Source organism: Mastigoproctus giganteus, chromosome 5, assembly GCF_048544385.1.
Source record: "Mastigoproctus giganteus isolate SK-2022 chromosome 5, ASM4854438v1, whole genome shotgun sequence".
Classification (NCBI taxonomy): Eukaryota; Metazoa; Arthropoda; class Arachnida; order Uropygi; family Thelyphonidae; genus Mastigoproctus; species Mastigoproctus giganteus.
Genome location: NC_143579.1, coordinates 97,922,427 through 97,945,556, shown reverse-complemented (window position 1 = coordinate 97,945,556; position 23,130 = coordinate 97,922,427). Strand labels below are relative to the sequence as shown.

At 38.1% G+C, this 23,130-nt stretch overlaps 1 protein-coding gene across 2 annotated transcripts in view; it reads right to left on the bottom strand.

Annotated features, from left to right (window-relative positions):
- l(2)gd1 (lethal (2) giant discs 1) overlaps positions 1-23,130 on the bottom strand; it is a 518,195-nt gene that overhangs the window by 167,659 nt on the left and 327,406 nt on the right. For both annotated transcript variants that reach the window (XM_090373359.1, XM_090373358.1), the window contains exon 17: positions 13,350-13,466. In XM_090373359.1, coding sequence (XP_090229485.1) covers positions 13,350-13,466 — 117 coding nt within the window. The remainder of the gene's footprint in view (positions 1-13,349; positions 13,467-23,130) is intronic.

Here is a 23,130-nt window from a genome sequence, read left to right as displayed (position 1 = left end):
TTAGGCTATCAACTTCCACGACAAGGGATGGAAGTCTGTTCCACCCACCAACCACCCGCTGGCTAAAGGCAAATTTCCGCACATCTATCCTACATCTGTCTTTCCTCAATTTGAATTTATGCCCTCTCAGGTGATTTTTCTGAGCTAGAGGAAGAATCCCATCAGCATTGAGCATGCTCAAACCATTCAAGGCTTTGTACACCTCTATCAGATCACCCCGCTGGTGCCTAGTTTCCAGACACTGTAATTTGCAAAACTTAAGCCTTTCTTCGTAAGAGAACCCCTTTGTCCCATTCACCAATCTAGTTGCCCTTCTCTGTACTCGTTCCAGCAGCTCTACATCCTTCCTGAAATGAGGCCTCCAGGCCTGTATACAGTACTCTAGGTGTGGCCTGACCATTGCCTTATACAAGGGAATAATCACCTCCTTATCCCTGCTAGAAAAATTCCTATATATCATTGACAATACACCATGAGCTACTCTTGCAGCTCATCTGCACTGCTCAGAGAACTTCATATCTGCCTGCACCACCACCACCACCCCCAGGTCCCTTTCATTCTCTACCACTGTCAGTGTAGTACCACAGAGTTGATACGTTGCTCTGGGGTTGCTGTTTCCCATATGTAGTACTTTACATTTGTCAATGTTAAACTTCATTTGCCACCTCGAAGCCCATCTGCTCAACCTTTCCAAATCCTGTTGCAGCAGCATAGTGTCAGTAGTGTCCTTGACAACCCTGCCAACCTTCGTATCGTCTGCAAACTTGGACATTAAGCCTGATATACCATCATCAATATCATTTATAAATACAGAAAACAATAAAGGCCCCAATACTGAACCCCGAGGGACTCCACTAATAACATTAGTCCACGATGAGCAGTGTCCATTGATTACCACTCTCTGTCTTCTCCCCCTCAACCACCCCTTTATCCATAGCAGCAACTTGCCTCCAATGCCACACTGCTCCAATTTGTGCAGCAGTCTTCCATGTGCAACAGTATCAAAAGCCTTTCTAAGATCCAAGTATATAATATCAAAGTTATTCCCTGCATCCAGTTCTTTTGTGACTGCATCATAGTATCCAATCAAATTGGTCAGGCAAGACTTCCCCTTAACAAAACCATGCTGTGTCCTAGCTATAACTGAAGTCTTGTCTAGATGATCCTGCAGTGCTTCTTTCACCAGTGCCTCCATTAATTTTCCGGGAACAGAAGTTAAACTCACAGGTCTATAATTACTTGTGTCAGCCTTTGATCCCCCTTTGTGAATTGGGGTCACATTTGCACATCTCCAGTCAATGGGTACCTCCCCTGAGTCCAAGGAAGCTCTCATAATTATGGCTAAGGGTTTGCTTACCTCCTTTGCTGCCTCCTTTAATATAACTGGATAGATCCCATCAACCCCAGGTGCCTTTCTTGTGTTTATCTTCAACAATTTCTCCTCCACTTTGCTCTCAGTTATTACAAGATTCTCTAGCTTACTGCTAGAGTTGAATACACCTCTGGCATTCCCCTCGCTGAATAACTCCTCATGTGTGAATGTCGATGCAAAATATTCATTTAGTTTGTTAGCTACCCGAGCAGGGTCATCAACAGTTGACCCATCGATCTCAAGTGGACCAATCTGATTCATCCCCTTCCTTCTAGAGTTTACATAAGTAAAGAACTCTTTGCTGTTTTTCTTCGCATCCCTTGCCAAGGATCTCTCGTAATCTGCCTTCGCCTGCCAACCTCCTTTGTAACTTGGTTACAGATCAACTTGTATCTATCATAGGCGTCCGTGTCACGTGTTAATTTGTATGTATCCCATGCATTTTTCTTCTCTGCCATATGCCTCATTAGTTCATCTGACAACCATTTAGGCCTAAACCTTGAACAATATTTCTTAGTTGGTATGTAAAGCCTAGTAGCTTCCACGATAAGTTCTTTGAATGCTTCCCATTTTGAATTTGCTGTTGGCAATATCATCAGTTGATCCCACTGTATAGAATTTAAATACTGTCTCAGTCCATTGTAGTCGCCTTTACGAAAGCAATACCCCTTCCCTTTACCCCTAATGGTAGTTACCTCTTTGAGTAACTCCCACTTCAGCACACTGTGATCACTGCCACCAAGTGGTTCATTTATCTGCAGATTCTTAATGCATGAAGAATCACTACTGATAATCAAATCAAGAGTATTACTCCCTCTAGTTGCCTCCCGAACATGCTGATGTAGAAAACAATCATCCAATAAATCCACAAAAGCCTTGCTACTGTGTGAGTGACCAGCCCCCAAATTCCAGTCAATATCTGGGAAATTAAAATCCCCCATTATAAGACTCTCTGATTTACTGGCCCACTCTATTTCTCCGAACAGTTTCTTATTATACTCATCAGAGTCATTAGGCCTATAGCACACTCCTACTCTCAATTTTGATCTCCCAATGCTTATGTCACACCAAACTGACTCGACACTGCACTGTCCAGCGATGTCGACTGGCTTCACTTCCTTGGATTTTATGTGTTTTTTAACTAATAGCATAACCCCTCCTCCCTTCCTATCCTGTCTATCCTTTCTGTAGACATTGTACTCCCCAAATTCCAGTTCTGCATTTCTTATATCTGTGTGACACCACGTCTCTGAAATCCCCACAATATCTGCCTTTGATGTTTTGAGCAATACCACAAATTCATCAAATTTATTTACTAAACTCCTAGCATTGGTGTACACACAAGTATACATGCACCTGTTCTTTTTCTTAGCTACCCTAACACAACCCATGTGTTTACTTGTACCCCAATGATTCCCAGCAGTCTCTGAAATATCCTGCATCTTATTTTCCAGGCTGCGGCTCATTCCAATAGAAGCAGTGCAAGAATCACTTTCACCTCTGCCAGTGGCTACTGTTAATCTATTAGTCCTTGTATCCCCCCAATCTAGCAGTTTTCCGACCCACCTAACATTGCCTCGATAGCATCAGCAAACATTCTTGCACCCTTTCTATTTAAGTGTATCCCATCCCTGTAGAAGCAGTCTCTCCTGTTAACAAGTACAGACCAGGCTGAAAAAAATTCTACCCCTTGAGCCCTGCACAATCTTTCCAGGGCCGAATTGATTGACAGGGCTCTCATCATATACTCCCTCCTATCGTGTCTGGGCAGAATTGCAGACACTTTCAATTTCAACCCTAATTCACGGCTTTTTTTCATCAGTGACCTGTACTTGTCAAGTAATTCCGCCGGTCTCCTACTCTTAATGTCATTAGTGCCAACGTGTACAACTATATCACCTTTTGTGCCCTTAAAAGATGATATCCGCTCTACAACGTCATCAACTTTTGCCCCTGGCAGACATACCCTGGTCCTATTCCACCTATCAATATGCGGTGATCATTCCGTGACCTTTCCGCAGCCTCCGTATTTGGTGGTGACGGTCTCGAACCCCGGTCTAATCAAGAAGCGTGTGCTATGCACTGCTGCTCCTTCCCACCTGGCTACGGAGGCACCTGTTCAAGATAAGACTGCTGCATATCACAATTGGCTTGTATCTAATCTCCAGATTCATTTTCTTCCTACATCAAAGCTTGCAACAATTGTAAAGCAGTTATTATTCAGTCCAAAGATTTCGAACAGGCAACTTTTGCCCATCTCTGTTCTCACCTCTGTCAAAACCAGATGGTATTTAATTTCCACTTCAGCCAAAGATAAAGCTGACCTGCTGGCATCCCATTTTTCTTCCAAATCGTGTATTGGTGACCTTGCTAAACCACCTCCCACCATTCCCAGTACACTCCATTCAGTGCCTACTGTGATCTTTCATCAAAGGGATGTCAGAAGGATTTTGATGAATCTTGATGTTAAGAAAGCTCCTGATGATATTTCTCCACTTTTTCTCAAAACCTGTGCACCTGAGTTTATTCCTGTTTTGTGTTGCCCTTTTTCACTTTCTTATTCCAAAGGTGCCTTTAATTCTGCTTGGAAATTTGCTCATATCCAGCCAGTTCTTACAAAGGGCGACAAATCCTTCCCATCCAATTATCGTCCCATTGCAATCACTTCTACCCTTTCTAAAGTAATGGAGAAATCAAATAACCACCAACTCAGACAGTTTTTAAATTCTGCAGTGGGACCAACTGATGATGTTACCAACAGCAAATTCTAAATGGGAAGCATTCAAGGAAGTAATCATGGAAGCAACTAGGCTTTTCATACCGATTAAGAAATACTGTTCAAGGTTTAGGCCTAAATGGATGTCAGATGAACTAATGAGACTCATAGCAGAGAAGAAAAATGCATGGGATGCATATAAATTATCAGGCGACATAGAAGACTATGGTAGATATAAGCTAGTCTGTAATCAAGTCAAAAAGGAGATTAGGCAAGCAAAGGCAGATTACAAGAATTTTTTGGCAAAGAAAAACAGCAAAAGTCCTTTACCTGTGTAAACTCTACAAGGAAGGGGATGAATCAGATTGGTCCACTTGATGTCAATGGTTCAACTGTTGATGACCCTGCTCAGGAAGCTAACAAATTGAATGAGTATTTTGCATCTACATTTACACATGAGGAGTTATTCAGGGAAGGGAATGCCGGAGGTGTATTAAAATCTGGCAGTGAGCTAAATGATTTTGTAATAACTAAGAGCAAAGTGGAACAGAAACTGTTGAAGTTAAACATAAGAAAGGCACCTGGGGTGGATGGGATCTACCCAGTTATATTAAAGGAGGCAGAAAAAGGTATATTTATATACCTTTTAATTATGATGAGATACATTGCAGAATCATCTAGACAAGACTGCAGTAATAATTCAGACACAGCATGAGTTTGTTAAGGGAAAGTCTTGTCTGACAAATTTGATTGAATACTACGATGTGGTTAAAAAGGAACAGGATGCAAAAAATAATTTTGATATCATATACCTGGATTTCAGAAAAGCTTTTGACACTGTTGCACATGGAAGACTAATGTACAACACAGCAGTAGTCTTCCATTCACAGCAGTATGCCATTAAGGGCAAGTTGCTGCTATGGATAAAGGGATGGTTGAGTGGGAGAAGACAAAGAGTGGTAATCAATGGACACTGCTCTTTGTGGACTAATGTGATTAGTGGAGTCCCTCAGTTTTGGTTTTGGACCCACTGTTGTTTTGTATAGTTATCAATGATATTGATAAAGGTTTATCATTCTTAATGTCCAAGTGTGCAGACAATACAAAGGCTGGTAGGGTTGTTATTGAAGTAAGGACAATATGCTACTGCAACAGTATCTGGAAAAGTTGAAAGGATGGGCTGAGAGGTGGCAACTAAAGTCTAAAATTGACAAATGCAAAGTATTGCATATTGGAAGCAGTATTCCCAGAGTAAAAAAACCAACTGTGTTGTGCCTCACTCAGGGTAGTGGAGAATGAAAAAGACCTCGGGGTAATTGTACAGTCAGATATGAAATTTTCTGAGCAGAGCAAAAAGACTGCAAAAGCAGCTCATGAGGTCTTGTCAATGATACATAGGAATTTTGCTAGCAGGGATAAGAAGGTGTTTATCCCCATGTATAAGGCAATGGTCAGGCCAAATCTTGAATATTGCATACAGGTCTGGAGGCCTCATTTTAGGAAAGAGGTGGAGCTGATGGAATGAGTAGAGAGAAGGGCAACGAGATTATTGAGTTAGTCGGTTAGTTGGTCATTTGGTTTTAAGGAGCATTAGCAACTAAGGCCATATTGCTCTGGGGATATGCGGTGGTCATTCCCTGACTTTTCCGCATCCTCCGTATTTGGTGGTCACGGGAGATTATTGAGTTGAACAAAGGGTTACCAAGGAAGGCTTAAGTTCTGCAAATTGCAGAGTCTAGAGATGAGACACCTACGAGGTGGTCTGACTGAAGTCTGAACAGGCTCAATGCTGATGGGATTCTTCCTATTGCTCAGATTACGAACCTGAGGGGGCATAAATTCAAATCGAGGAAAGACATTTGTAGAATAGATGTGCGGAAGTTTGCCTTTAGCCAGCAGGTGGTTGATTGCTGGAACAAACTTCCATCTGCCATTGTGGAAGTTGACAGCTTAAATAAATTCAAGGCTAAAGTAGACAATGGATGGGTGAAACGGGAAGTTTTTATTTTTTTTTTTGGCTGATGCTATAAAACTTGCTTTTTTGCATCACATGCCTCTGCTAATGCTAAAACCCTTAATATTTAAAAAAATATATATTAAAAATTATATGTATTGTAATCCATTAAAAAAAAGATGAAATATTGGTACAGCTGAAGAGAATAAAAAAAAATTCAAAACTTTTTTCTAGTAATTAAAGAGAAAGTTGGCTACCCTATCAGATGACCCACCAGTGTGTTTGTCACTACTGCTAGTTTCATTAGTGGAAAGTTCTCATAATCCATAATTTACTCCTTTTGACCCTATGTGTTAGCTTTATTGCTCAGGTTTCCAGTCCTTTGGGGAAGGCTGGAAAAGTGCCACAAGGTGACCACTTGGCTGAGTTAGATTGTTACTACTGTTTGAAAAAGAAACAGGTAAATTTACTTTCTGGGCCTCTGCCTCCTCCTCCTTATGTTGTAGTGAAAAAGAACCACTGCAATATAGAAAATAGGGAAAACTGTATTTAGAACAAACAAAAAAAAGTGAATCTATTGACTTTAGACTCTCTTTAGAAGTAATGCTTTGAAAACCATACTGAAATTGCTTGGCACTCAGAGCCTCAGTATCACAGAAACTTGCACATTTTTGTGTGTGATGTTAATAGCACCCTCTTAACCTCCGTATACTAAGAATTCACAACATTTTTAGACTTTGCAAATAGAAGATATAATCAATGGTACTAAAAGTCTCACTATCATGAAACACAGACATTCTCTCAGATATGCCAGACAAGCTGTACTTGTTACCTGAGTCTAAAATGCTGTTAGAACTGATATTTGGGTGACATTCAAGTCAAGTGGATCCAATTTCTGCGAAGTCCGGATGGTCTGTAACAAAAGGAACTGGATGCAAAAAATAATTTTGATATCATATATTTGGATTTCAGGAAAGCTTTTGACACTGTTGTGCATGGAAGACTATTGTACAAATTAGAGCAGAATGGTATAAAGGATAATTTGCTACAATGGATAAAAGGATGGTTAAGTGGTAGAAGAGAGAGGGTGGTAATCAATGGGTGCTGCACTTCGTGGATTAATGTTATTAGTGGAGTCCCACAGAATTTGGTGTTGGGTCCACTGTTGTTTTGTATATTTATCAATGATATTGATGAAGGTATATCAGGCTTAGTGTCGAAGTTTGCAGATGATACAAAAGTTGGCAGGGTTGTTAATGACAGTAATGGCAATGTGCTACTGCAAGAGTATCTACATAATTTGGGCAGATGGGCTAAGAAGTGGCAACTGAAGTTTAACCTTGAGAAATGCAAAGTACTGCATATGGGTAGAAGTAACCCCCAGAGAAACGTACCAACTGTGTGGTACTACACTTAAGGTGGTAGAAACTGAAAAAGACCTGGGAGTAACTGTGCAGTCAGATATGAAGTTTTCTGAGTAATGCAGACATGCTGCCAGGGCAGGTCATGGGGTTTTGTCAATGATATATATAGGAATTTTGCTAGCAGGGAAAAGAAGGTGATTGTCCCCCTGTATAAGGCAATGGTCAGGCCACACCTTAAGTACTGCGTATAGGTCTGGAGGCCTAATTTTTAGGAAGGATGTAGATTTGATTGAGCGTGTACAGAGAAGGGCAACAAGATTGGTGAGGGGAATGAAGGGATCCTCTTACCAAGAGAGGCTTAAGTTCTGCAAATTGCAGTGGCTGGAGACTAGGCACCTGTGTGGTAATCTGATTGAGGTGTATAAGGCCTTGAATGGGTTAAGCACACTGAATTCTGATGGGATCCTTCCACTTGTTCAGATTACGAACCTAAGGGGGCATAAATTCAAATTAAGAAAGGACAGATGTAGAATAAATGTGCGGAAATTAGCATTTAGCCAGTGGGGGGTTAATTGCTGGAACAAACTTCCATCTGTCATTGTGGAAGTTGATAGGTTGAATAAATTTAAGGAGGAACTGGACAGGCATTTGGAGGGAATGGTGTGATTTTTTTTTTTTTTTTTTTGGCTGATGCTGCATAAGCTCATACACTTGCTTTCTTGCATCACATGCCACTACTACTACTAGTACTACAACCAAATTATTCTGCTTGCACCCTCACGATAGTGGGACAGTTAGTAATCCTGGGTAAAACTTCCATGCACAAGCACACGGTGGGTGACCACCCAGGTGTGAACCAATATAAGCAGGGGTTGAAGCGTGACACTCACACACATGGAGGAATGTTGCCCCTGTGTTACCAGGCAATACTAAGTGGTAGATGACTCTCATCAACCGGGGCAATACCACCACGTTTCTTATTGGAGGCTTGAAGTGGTGGAACCCATGTTTAGTCCCCAGAGCTAAGTTCCAGTCAACCCTTCCCAATTGTTTCATCATGCAGTATGACTAATGACTTTTGAGGTTATGATGAATATCATGGCAAGATCCAATTCTCCTTACATGTCGAGGGTACAGCTATAAAACGGTGTTCACATGCCGACTGCTAGTTAGTACACCGGACCGAACGCATTGGTAACTCTTTAGGAGGCTTCTGGATCAGCTAGTATCTAATCTTGCTACCTCTACTCTGCCAGATAGTGACTGGAGGGAGTCTAAGTATTGTGAATGCTGGGGGGGGGGGCATTGCCGAAGCCATGTTATGTCAAGGATCTGTGTATATTCTTACCATGTGTACGCCACTTCCAAAAATTTCATTACTTCATATAGCAAGTCCCCCCACCACTTTTTCTTACTATTGAATACACAATGAATTGTCCAACTAATAGAATAAGTTTATCTGCAAAAAGATCTGACCCTCCCAAACACTTCCTAGTTCATTTAACAAATATACATGGTTTCAATTCTAATCTCAACGCCGTCTGTTTCCACTTGCAGTCTGCCAAACCCCATGTACTATTTCTAACAGAATCTCAATTGATTCCACTACTGCTCATCTCAATTGCCAAAATTATTCACTGTATGATTCCTTCTGCCTCAAAGGTGGTATTTGTGCACATGTCCATTCCGATATTCCCTGTCAGAGACTTGGTAATTTGGAATCTCCTATTTTTGATCTTCTCTGGCTTAAAATCTCTCTACCTCATTACGTCAAATTCATCTGTTGTCTGTACCATTATCCCAATTCCACTAATCACTTGGAGCTCTTTGACTTCCTCTCTTTGTTGGGCGCCTCCGTAGCCAGGTGGGAAGGAGCAGCAGTGCGTAGCACACGCTTCTTGATTAGACCGGGGTTCGAGCCCGTCACAACCAAATATGGAGGATGTGGAAAGGTCAGGGAATGACCACTGCATAACCCTGGAGCAATATGGCCTTAGTTGCTAATGCTCCTAAAAACCAAATAACAAACAAACAAACAAACTTCGTCTCTTTGCAACTTGACTTTCTCCAGTCCAACTTTCCTAACTGTGAGGTAATTTTCCTTGGTAATTGTAATGTTCACAACTCCAGCTGGTTTCTGTTTTCTAGTCACACCGACCCCGCTAGTCGAGATGCCGAGGCTTTTGCAATTACTAATGACCGTGCACAGATTGTTCATTTACCTATAAGAATACTGGATAATTCTAACCATATCTGCAATAAGGCCTCTGGGGTTGGGATTATTCATACCACCAATTTTAAACACACACACCAACCGTTTATGACTGATTGAATAATGAAATAAAATAAAATAAAATGATAGAAAAGACTGTAAAATAATATTTACAAAAAACTAAACTATAACAAAAATAAAATAAATAAAATAAGTAAATAAGTTAAAATGCATTAAAATATAAATATAAAAGTGATAAAAAAGACGTTAAAAAACATTATTAGAGCTTTCGGAGGTGTCTGCCTCCTTCCTCAGTAATAGTGAGACTTAAGCGACACATCCTTAAATACCAGGTTCACGGCACATGTGGATGACCAGGCGCATACTCAGCATTCCTTTCACTTGTACCAGAACCGGAAGTGGTCTGGAGACGTGGAAAATTAAAATGTTTATCTCTGGCCAAAACCACCGCCTCAAAAAGGGGGTGAAGCCTAACTCCCCTGTCTCTGTTCATGCTATTGTTACCAGAGGATCCAATCCACAGACTTTCCAACCACTTGCGGTCCCAGAATCTAACCATACAGCCAATACGCTTGATCTTTTTCTCACAAACAATCTTTCTAAGTACATGGTCGAAGTGAGAGTTCCTTTAGGCACCTCCGATCACAACTTGGTAATTGTCTCTTCTCCAATGGAGCCTTTATCTCATGGTTATTCCCAACCTCGTATTGTTTGGCATTACAAAAATGCAAAATGGGATGACCTGCAAGATTTCTTTTATTCTTTTCCTTGGTCTGATTACTGTTTCAAAACTTCTGATGTCAACATTTGCTCGGATTGTATCAGTGAAATTATTCTTGTAGGAATGGAATCCTTCATCCCACACTCCACTTTAAAATCTCATCCTTTATCTAAACCTTGGTTTTCCAATAAGTGTGCTAAAGCTGTTCAAGAGAAGAATGCTGCATGTTGTAATTGGCTTGTTTCCAATTCTTCAGTTTCATTTTCTGCCTACACCAAAGCTCGCAACAATTGTAAAGCAGTTATTAATCAGTCCAAACTAGATTTTGAACAGGCTAAGAGTAGAAAATTTGCTTCTTGCCCTAATGTTTCTTTGTTTGTTTGTTATTTGGATTTTAGGAGCATTAGCAACTAAGGCCATATTGCTCCGGGATATGCAGTGGTCATTCCCTGACCTTTCAGCATCCTCCGTATTTGGTGGTGACGGGCTCGAACCCCGGTCTAATCATTGCCCTAATGGTATCCGAACATTCACAAGCACACGTCCAAAACCAGATGGTTCTCTTGTCACTTCAGCCAAGGATAAAGCCGACCTGCTAGCATCCCATTTTTCTTCCAACTGATGTATTAATCATCTTGGTAAAACACCTCCTACCATGTTTGTTTGTTATTTTTGGTTTTTAGGAGCATTAGCAACTAAGGCCATATTGCTCCGGGATATACGGTAGTCATTCCCTGACCTTTCCGCATCCTCTGTATTTGGTGGTGACGGGCACTGCTGCTCCTTCCCACCTGGCTACGGAGACGCCACCTCCTACCATGCTCCATTCAATGCCTCCTGTGGTCTTCCGTCAAAAGGATGTCAGAAGAATTTTGATGAATCTTGATGCTAAGAAAGCTCCAGGTACCAATGGTATTTCTCTGCTTGTTCTCAAAACCTGTGCTCCTGAACTTACTAGTGTTCTTTGCCGCCTTTTTTCACATGCTTATTCCAAAGGTGTTTTTCCTTCTGCTTGGAAATTTGCTCATATCCAACCAGTTCCTAAAAAGGGTGAACAAATCCCTCCCATTCAATTATCGTCCCATTGCAATTACTTCTACTCTTTCTAAAGTAATGTAGAAATCAATTAACCGCCAAACTACCTAGAAACCTTCCATCTGATCAACATTCGCCAGTATGGATTCCGTCAGCATCGATACACTAGTTTCGACGCTGACGATGACACTAGTGTATCGACACCAGAAGTGATATTCTGGCTTATGTTACCCATTTATGAACAAATTCAATGGAAAATTTCAGTGAAACACAAGTAGTTGCTCTTGACATCTCAAAGACTTTCGATCGTGTTTGGCATAAAGGTCTTCTAAACAAAATTCCATCTTATGGTTTGCCAATTTTTTTTTTGTAATTGGTTATCCAGTTTTCTCTCTGATTGCTCACTGAGGGTGATGGTAGACGGCTCTCTGACTTCTAACTTCTCCACTAATGCTGGTGTCCCCCAAGGTTCAGTTCTTTCCCCCCACTCTTTTCCTCTTCTTCTTGTATATGAATCACTTCCTTCCATTGACTGGAAATCTTATCCATAGTTTTGCCGATGATAGCACATTGCATTTCACTTTCCATTTTGAGAAACCTTACCCTGCTCAAACAGCTTCAAATTCTCGAATATCCGCTACCAATTCCTTAAATGCCGATCTCCAGGTAATTCTCCAGTGGGGCAAAGATAACTTAGTTGATTTCAACCCTTATAAAACTCAGTCTTGTGTATATCTCTCAAAAAAGGATTCTTCTGCTCTTATTCTTATCTTTGGTGACACTCAGATTTCTAGACAAGTTGATATATCTCTTTTGGGGATTACCCTGACTTCTAATCTCTCTTGGCACAAGCACATTACAAATATTGTTTCCTCTTCATCTAAAAAACTTGGTTTTCTCTTTTGCTCTCGGCGTTACTTTTCTTACAAACAACTGTTCATTCTGTACAAATTGCAAATCCGCTCTACGATGGAATTTTGTTCCCGCATCTGGGGTAGTGCCTCCAAAACCTCTCTCAGGCTTCTAGATTCCATTAGGAAGAGGGCAGTTAGGTTAATTAATGACTCCTCTCTAACAGTCTCATAAACGTACTGTTTCTGCTGCAAGCCTTTTCTATAGATAATTTCATGGGCACTGTTCTTCTTAATTGGCTTTTATAATTCCCGCTCTCTCTTTCAAAACAGTCCAAACATGTGCTGCCACTAGCCAACATCCATTTACTGTCCAACTTCAAACTCACAAAACCAACTTTTCATCTTCCTCATTTATTCATTGAACTGCTGTTTTCTGGAACAACCTTCCTTCGTATGTCTTTCCTGAAAATTATAGTCTACAGATGTTCAAGTCTAATGTCAACAAATATCTTCTTTTGTCTTCTCAAGCTCCAACCCAAGCATGGTACTAAGTACTATAGGTTCTAATATCTCTTGTGTTTGGGGTTTCCATAAAAAAGTTGAGGATATTATTTTTGCAGCACGCTGGACATTGCTGAAATTTGATACACTTGTCTCACAAGTGGGTCCTGAAATGATCACCATCAGCAATTTAGATCTTTATTATATATCTTATATGGGTTTGCATACATATTAACTTTTAGTAAGTACTAAAAGATAATATAGTAAATAACTTGAATATTTTCAATGTGAAATCAACATCAGAAACAAAGTATTACTCTAAACAATCCAATGCATGCCAAAATTGAATTTGGTAATGAATTTTATATATTTAATTTCAACAAAATTTATTTGGTCAGAGTGGTATGATTTTTATCCATGAGACATGAAGTAATTGGGCATGCAAAGCTAACAAATTGATGTGAAATGCAGCCTTCCTCCCAAAAAAGAAACAGTAAGCAACATTTTTTTACTTAATTTTTGAAATTGATGACAATAGATGCATTTAAATAAAATATTTCAGTGATTTTTTTTGAAAAGTAAAACAAAGGCTAACTCACTGAACCATTGAAAACAGCCTAGTTTCATAATGGAAACGTGGAAAGGGATGATTTTGTTGCCACACATGTTGAATTACTGCTAAATCTTTCTTTGTCTCCTGTGACAGTTTTTCAAATCTAAAAAGTAAGAAAATAGTAAAAACATATACAGATAAGTTTGTTATGGTCCACTTTGTTGTTAATGATAGAACTTTAAAAAAAATAATAAAACTGTTAAATTTAATTAAATGGCTGAGAGAGCAACTAGAAATGTTACATGACTTGAAAACAGAATCCAAGGAGATTCCAAAATGTTGACCAAATACAGCTTGAATTCTTAATCTGAACTGGTTATGCTTGATTCTTTAATCAGAGGAATTTGCCTTAGTGTTATCTTTAAATTTTGTTAAATAATGAAATTGAAAGAAAACACAACCCAATTTTATAATTTTCCTGAATTTGTGTGTTCATTTCCATATTAGGAACTTAATTTTCCCTCATGTTATTTATGCCTTTCACAAATCATATCAAAATTGTACATAATCAACTTATTTTAATAATATACCACTAGGGGGTTTTGCCCCCTGCTCGTTGCGCTCGCTTCTTTTGATAACATAAAAGAAAATACTTACAGAAGCTTTCCACTCTGTGTGTGTGTCTCTTCCTCAGCTATGAATACATAAATATGTTACTGTATCTATATAATATTGGTGTAGCTACACCGTAGACAACTCTTAAAGAAAACTATGATTGTAATGTGAAAAGCCTCATTTCATCTGTGTCTCATATTGTGTTCATTCTTCACAACGAGTTAACATGTATTGCACTACCTCGAATAAGTAACGCTTCACTAATAAAGAAGACTATCGTCACTTATTCTCAGTGGGCACCATCACCCAGACAGCACTGTTTCAAAGCTAGTTGGCTTTTCATCAGTGGGTGCCTTTCAAATTATGATCATAGTTTTTCTTTAAGAGTTGTCTATGTGTACCTACACTGATATTATATAGAAACAGAACCCTAAACTCTTAAAATATTATGCCTTGTTGCATTTAGTTTATTTAAATAAATACATTACATATGGAAATCAAGATTGGTACCACATGGTCGTGTTCGATAAACATAGCGCGTGACCACGCTTAAACAGAAGTTTGTTTTACTGTGGTAAAACAAGCTTCTGTTACGTATTTTCTTAATTGTTACATATTACCATGTAACCAGCATCTCTCTTCTCCCATTGGCTGAATAAATATCATTAAGAGGAAATTTATTTTAATGTATAGGAAGATATTATTGTAATATGGCATATTATGGTAATTTTCCATTTTTTGTTTTAATATAAAAATGTGTTTAAAGTAAATTCTTTTTAAAATTACATCATTTATTGTATTTTAGTCAACTAATATGCCTATAAGTTCTGGCTGATTTTTTTTACATATACCATATGCGTAACTTGTTGGGGCCTTCTTTATACTGACCAGCTATGGTGACTGAAATTATAGTGACCAGTAATTTCCAAAGGCAGTCAGTCACTATATTGTTATTTTTTGGTTTTTAGGAGCATTAGCAACTAATGCCATATTGCTCCGGGGATATGCGGTGGTCATTCCCTGACCTTTCCGCATCCTCCGTATTTGGTGGTCACGGGCTCGTGACCGGTCTAATCAAGAAGCGTGTGCTACGCACTGCTGCTCCTGCCCACCTGGCTACGGAGACACCTCAGTCACTATAAACAAATTTTATCGTATTTCAATCATCATCACCATCATCCAAATCTGTTATATCCAGTGGTTGTACTAGTCACTGTGACATCATTATTACTTTTATTTATTGTCTTTAGGCAGTCCCAGCTAACGTTTTGGTAAATCTGTGATTAGCTCTTCTGATTATAAGCCTTCTGTTGTCCTTTATGCAATGCTATTTCTTTTAGATCTTTTAGCCTAGCCAAAGTAAGTCCTCTTTTTTCTAAAGTTTGACACCATAAATCTGCTTTCCTCTTTGTCTACCTCTATTACCATTCTTTTTTGCTTTAAATAACTGTTTAGCTAATCTCTCATCCCTTCTACATACCCACACCCATCTTAAATTTGTTTCACTTACCTTTGACTAGCTACCTTTTACATCAAAATTTCTTTGCATTTCTTTATTTGTAATATGGTCTTTCCACCACTTTCATTGGTCAGTCTCATTTATTTTTCTAAAGCTTTCATTTCTAAAAACAATGTTATGAACATCTAATTTCGCCTTTTGGCTAATTTCACTTTTATTCCGGAGGAATTTGTTTAATTGGATTCCTACATTTCCTGCTTTTACTTATTCTATTGTATTTGTCCACATCTTTCATCATTATTAAAGACTGTTACAAGGTACACAAAATTACTTTTTTGTCCAATTCTTAATTATTTAATCTATCTACACTCTAAACTTCATTTGTCTTTCCCTACTTTCATAACCTTTGTTTTTGTGCACCACTTAATTTTAATTCTCTGACCCTTATCTAATTTACTCAGAGATTGTTCATGCTCAATCAGATTACTACAATAACAGATACATCTATACATAATAATGATCCAATTTTTACACTTCCCAAGTAATGTAAAATTTGCAAGTTACTGTCACTAAACTTTGACAGTAACTTGGATTCTTTTATTAACCTTTTCATTGACACATATGTAGTTCTACATTATTCATGTGTGAGACCTGGATAGCATGTATGCAGATCTATGTTTTGAAGGTTGCCCCAAAAATGTCTGTTAAATGTATGAATTGTTAGAGAAGAGACCTTGACCACCAGGAATAGTCATAATGAAATAAATATTGCTTCTACCAATTTATATTGCTTCTACAAGACAGTCAAAATAAGTAAAGTTCATTAAAAATAAATTAAGTACACGGACACTCATGGATAAAATATAAAAAAATAAGTACACTATGTACAAATTAAAACTGAAATTATATACAGCCAATAAATTCAAGGCTTCCAAGGCGATTGAGCCTCTTTATCAACTTAAACAAGATATACGATAACTAGTCCTTATACTATGCAGAGGTACTGCCTTGTGTATGCATTATCAACAACAGGTGTGGATCACGAATGGTGAAAAGAAGGAAAACAATGAAATACTCAACAGTCAGACTGCACAGCATATGCTAGCCCAATTGTCAATTTGCCATCTCTTGTCATGAGGTAAAATAATGACCTCCATAATAGGATGTATGCAGGTACCAGCATTGTGATTTTTTTATTATTATTATTTAATTTTTTTTTTTTTTTTTAAATGAAAACCCCAAACACGAAAGGTATCAAAACCTATAGTACTTAGTACCACACATGGATTGAAGGAAATGAGGAGGGAGAGAAGGATGCCGGAAACTTTGCTCTGGAGACTAAATATGGATTTCACCACTTCAAGCCTCCAATAAGCAAGGTGGTGGTAATGCGCTGGTTGATAAGAGTCATCTACCACCTAGTATTACTATTAGCACTAGTAAGTTTATATTATTAGCGTTATTTTATATTAGCATTAGTAGTGGTACTAGATAGTATTATTATTATTAGTAGTACCACGAATGGGTTGAAGGAGATGGGGGGGGGGGATGCCGGAAACTTTGCTCTGGAAACTAAACATATAACAGGAATGTTATTAGTATTATGTTAATAATTGGTAGAATTCTGTACTTAATTAAAAAATGTAAAAAAAAAGGAGAAAACTGTAAATGGAAACATACATAACAAAAATTAAATTTTGTTTTTAAAACTGCATAATTAGTGCTAAGAAGTGGCCTTTGTGGCTGATTGTTGTAACAACCCATGAGGCCTGTGACTGCATGGGTTGTGTTGACACCTGTGACCTAAAAAAGGCTGGACTGAAAGACAGAAAGTCATCTACTAATTAAGTTTCTAAAACATCTTCCATGAAATATGCACAGAGATGAATTAAATAGGCAAAGATATTGCTAGTGGATTGACAATGATGAAATCCATACTGGCAATTGTGACTCAGATGGAAAATTTGAGGACATCTCTATGTCCTCTATTCAAGGAATCTATAAACCAGTCCTCTATTCAAAGAATCTGTCCTCTACAGAGATGTCTTGAATAGAGGATGACAATCCTACCTGCTTTGTAATCATGAGGGCACTACAGAATGGTAGACAGCTTTAATTCCATACTTGCTTTACTGGGGAATGAAGTGGAATCTGTAAACCTCTGCTTCAGCTAACACCTGTTTATGAATTGGCTAGATAAGAGCAAATTTTCACACAGCAGGTAAAACAATACCGAAACAGGAAAATGTAAAAAGGCAACACAAAACAGGTGTCAAACCAGGCAGAGGTTTACGAATTCCACTCCATTCCCCGGTAAAGCAAGCATGGAATTAAAACTGTCTACCGTTCTATAGTGGTCTCGTGGCCAGCACAGCAGGTAGGTAGGTAACCATCCTCCCACTCTGGGCAGATGGCTGAGTTAGTCAGTCTCAGGAGAGGGTAGCATGGTTTTTCCCCTCCTGGAAATTAGGTTTTTTCATCCAACAAAGAGAAAATCAACCTCAAAACACCTGCAATTTACAGACAATATATACAGAGCAATATTGTTTAGTTGCTAATGCTCCCAAAACCATACAACAACATTCTATAGTAAAACTGCACATTACTAAATAAATTTAATACAGTATGCAATAAACTATTCATACATTAAAACTGAAGTCATGATTATATAAATGAATATGAAGACGATAGGGGAAAGACTATTCATAATTTGATTTTCGTAACCATAAAAAAAACTAAAATTTGTGAAATTAGCTCCTTGAAACAAGAACTGGTTTAGAATTATCTAGAAATCACCAGTGAAGAAGGTGGGAAATATGATTATAATACTAAAAGGGACATTAAAAATAGTCAAGATCCAACCGCACATAAAATAGATGATGAGAGCATCTTATCACTGCTTAAATCAAGATAACACTATGGTTTCATTATTATTATTATTATTATTAGCCATATGGTGCAGCAAGGAAGCCTCAGGCTTATGTGCCCAGCCAAAAAAAAAAAAAAAAAAAAAATTCTGAATTACCCCAAGAGAGAGAGAGAGAAAACAAGAGTCAAAAGTAGAAGGGGAATCATCAAGAAAGAGAAGAATGATGATATCCAGTTCAGGATACTGGGTGTGCCAAGTCCATACTCATCAGATGTGCACCCCAGGGGCTATAATGCTGATCGGATCACATAAGTTTTTTTGTTTTTCTCTTAATTCAGTGAACCATTTTGGTTGCATATATTTTTTAATCTATGCAGTCCAAAATAGTAATAGTAATAGAGGCATGTGATGCAAGAAACAAAGCATATGAGCTTATGTAGCATCAGCCAAAAAAAAAAAAATCCACACAACCCTTCCCTCTAAATGTTTGTCCAGTTCCTCCTTGAATTTTTTAAGCTATCAACTTCCACAACGACAGATGGAAGTTTGTTCCAGCAATTAACCACCTGCTGGCTAAAGCAAATTTCCTCACATCTATTCTACAACTGTCTTTTCTCAATTTGAATTTATGCCCTCTTAGGTTCGTAATCTGAGCAAGTGTCAGAATTAATCATGCTAACCCATTCAAGACCTTATACACCTCAATCAGATCAACGCGCAGGCCTAGTCTCCAGCCACTGCAATTTGCAGAACTTAAGCCTCTCTCTCTTGGTAAGAGGATTCCTTCATTCCCTTCACCAAAAGTACTAGTAGTGGCATGTGATGCAAGAAAGCAAGTGTATGAGCTTATGCAGCATCAGCCAAAAAAAAATCACACCATTCCCTCCAAATGCCTGTCCAGTTTCTCCTTAAATTTATTTAACCTATCAACTTCCACAATGACAGATGGAAGTTTGTTCCAGCAATTAACAACCCGCTGGCTAAAAGCAAATTTCCGCACATCTATTCTGCATCTGTCTTTTCTTAATTTGAATTTATGCCCCCTTAGGTTCGTAATCTGAACAAGTGGAAGGATCCCATCAGAATTCAGCGTGCTCAAGCCATTCAAAGCCTTATACACCTCAATCAGATCACTGTGCAGGTGCCTAGTCTCCAGCTACTGCAATTTGCAGAACTTAAGCCTCTCTTGGTAAGAGGATCCCTTCATTCCCCTCACCAATATTGTTGCCCTTCTCTGTACATGCTCAAGCAAATCTACATCCTTCCTAAAAATGAGGCCTCCAAACCTGTATGCAGTACTCAAGGCGTGGCCTGACCATTGCCTTATACAAAGAGACAATCACCTCCTTTTCCCTGCTAGCAAAATTCCTATATATCATTGACAAAACCCCATGACCTGCCCTGGCAGCATTGCTCAGAAAACTTCACATCTGACTGCACAATTGCTCCCAGGTCTTTTTCATTTTCTACCACCTTAAGTGTAGTACCACACAGTTGGTACGTTTCTCTGGGGGTTACTTCTACCCATATGCAGTACTTTGCATTTCTCAAGGTTAAACTTCAGTTGCCACTTTTTAGCCCAATCTGTCGAAATTATCTAGATCCTGTTGCAGTAGCACACTGCCGTTACTGTCATTAACAATCCTGCCAACTTTTGTATCATCTGCAAATTTCGACACTAAGCCGTGCTAAGTTATGTTATGCAAAATAATAAATTTTAGAATAATAATAATAAATTCTAAAATTTATTATTATTATTTTGCATAACATAACTTAGCATATATTGATCATTACAGAAACAGAGATCCCCTGTTCTTTTTTACTCTCAATCTGGGTAGCTGACTCTGGACAAAGTAATCTAGATTGTGGGTAAATAGCAATAGGTTTTGTATATTATACTATTTTGTACTAACCTTTTTTTCCTTTTATTATCCCTTGCATTTTCTATAAATATACTGGAGTATACAACTTATTATGATTTTCTTCAATATTAAAATACCATGCACCACATATTATATACACATTATGGTCACTATGCATTCATTGCTGTTGCAAGTGCATTGGTCCATAAGTACAGTTTATTAACGTTTCTTTTCATGCAACTAATTATATATATATATATATATATATATATAGGCAAATGGATTAGATAAGTGTATGGGTAAGAGTATTGACCTGACAGGTGCAGCTACAATGGAAAGAATTAAAAGTGCCTGAAAAATAAAAACAGATTACCTAAAAAATTATATATATAAAATTAAATGAAAATATATAAATGGTACTTAATACTGTAGGCCCTAAGATTTTAACTACATCATTAAGAGCCGGCAGCCAAAACCAAAAGAAACACTGCAATAAGCAAGGCCTCTATTTCTATTATGATGTATAGCAGACAGAAAAAGTGAGAAAACTTATACATTATAGCCAACTGGACAGAGACTAAAAAGAAATAAAAAACAAAACCAAAAACAAAAAATACTATAAAACTAAAATAAATAAGTAAAATGCAAAATTAAGCTAAAACCAATTGATTCCAGTTAAATAAAAAAATTAATGAATAGCAAACCACCCTACCTGAATTTTAACAAAGAAAGCGAAATATCAGGATGAAAGCAAATAGTCAGGATATGAAAACTTACTGATGAACCAAGTGAAGAAAACATAACAGGGCTGTAACAGAGACCAGTAGAGGGTGGAAGAAGGTGTGAATTGGTGAAAGTGAACTGCCGCACATGTGTAATGGTGGGGGGGAGTAGGCAATTAAACAAATGAGGCAAATGGGCCAGCAAAGAGGAGAAAACTAGACAAACAAAGTAGATTTGAAAGACTCTAAACTTTGTCTTAGAAGAAAAAAGAAGTGATAGCAGAAAAACATTATCTCGAATATTGCTTTCTGCCAGCCTAATCATGCACGAGATACAAGAAGTAGTGTATAAGAACAGCAAAAAGTAATTGGAAGAAGGGGGAATGTAGTGGTGCTCGGGCAGTCTGGGATTGCATAACCTGTACCTAAACTAGGTCCCTGGACATAGGATTGGTCATATCCCCTAGCCTCTGTCGTGTCTGATGGTGTAGAAAGCCTGTGCCCATGGATTGGCTAACTTACAGGGGCATTACATTTTGTTTGTCTTGTATTGCTAACTGTTTTGTTGTCTTTATTTGTATTGTTCTTTTTAGACATTTTTCTGTCTCATATTTGTAATAACAATACCATTACTAACTTTAAACACGAGGCACATAGGGACCTACTTTAGGTATGGATTATGCAATCCCGTACTACCCGAGCACCACTACGTTCCAATTACAGGAACTCCCTGACTTACATAATACTCAACTTACCCAAATTTGACTTTACATACGTTTTTGCTAGGTGGTACAAACTGAAAAAAATATGGAAACGTATTTTTCATTTGTAGGGATAAATGGAGGTATTGTGAAAATATTGTAATGTGAACCCAATAACACACTGTTTTTTGTTTTTTTTTTGTAATTCATTCTAAGTCCTTGGAAGGTGAAAATTTTGCTATATTACTAAGCTATTTATCTCTTTAAAAGGTCATATTTATAATGGAAATTGCACAACACTTTCATCATTATCATATGTTCCTGTTATATGAATCTATTTTGAACGCCTTTGTCATAATTTTCTAAAGCATGTTTTCTGGAGGTCACGACGAAAAACAATTTTCTTTTTCTGGTTTATTGGGCTTTTCTGTTACCGCAAACTATTATAAATGGGTAGTAAATTTGATCTTACTGCATTTACAATAATCCCGATAACTGGAATTCTGTGGGTTTTTACGTTACGGTATTATGGTGAAACGAGTTCCCCGTCACTGAAATCTTCAATCATATAAAAAACAAATTTTCAGAAACTTTTCTTCATTCTTATTTACGTATTACAATAATGAAGGGGAAAGGGGCCAACAGAAAGTGCACGTGCTGGTAGTGCCAAGAAACGAAACAAAATTGATTTAGATATGAATATGTTTAATTAAGAAGTACGAAGCAGTACAAAGTTTGTCATCCATTGCAAGGGAATTAGTTTCGCTGCTTCAACAGCAAATACTATTTTAAAGGACAGTGCACGTATAAAAGAACATGTCAAAGGATCAAAACACTTAAGATCAACAGTGATCACAAAATAGTGTTCAGGTGCTATACACTTGGTCGTCGACTTACGACCTATGCGACTTACGACCACAAAAAAATAATAATAAATAAATAAATTGATAATAAATCAGGAAATCACTACTGGTGACACCCACAACCCAGGTGAGGAGGCACATCGATGACGGGAGGCCTGAAGACAGCACCAGGCACATACACCCAGTCACTCTCTCTCATACACCCAGTCGCTTTCAAGCATCTGTTGCGTGTGGTGTATTAATTAAAATTCTACTGAAATACGCATAAAATGTTTAGTAAAAGGAAAATGACTTCATCTACATATACGCCAGCTAAAAAGTCAAGGAAAACTATTGATTTAGAGTGTAAAATGAAAATTATCCAGCAGTATGAAGGCGGAAAGAAAGTGAATACGATAGCATGTGACTTGAAGTTATCACATTCCACGGTATTGACGATACTTAAGGACAAAGAAAGAATTCGGGAAGCTGTGAAAGCACTTATTAAGTCTACACTTAATAAGTGCTTATTCTGCACTTATTAAGTCTACAATTTTAACCAAACAACGACAGAAACCCATCCATGAAATGGAGAAATTGTTGTTTATGTGTATGGAAGATTTAATACAAAAAAATACACCCATGAGCCTTCACACAGTGCAAGCAAAGGCTAGAAGTTTGTTTCAGTTTAAAATCACGCGCCGGAGACGATTACACATAAGATTTTCAGGCTAGTACTGGGTGGTTTAAGCGTTTT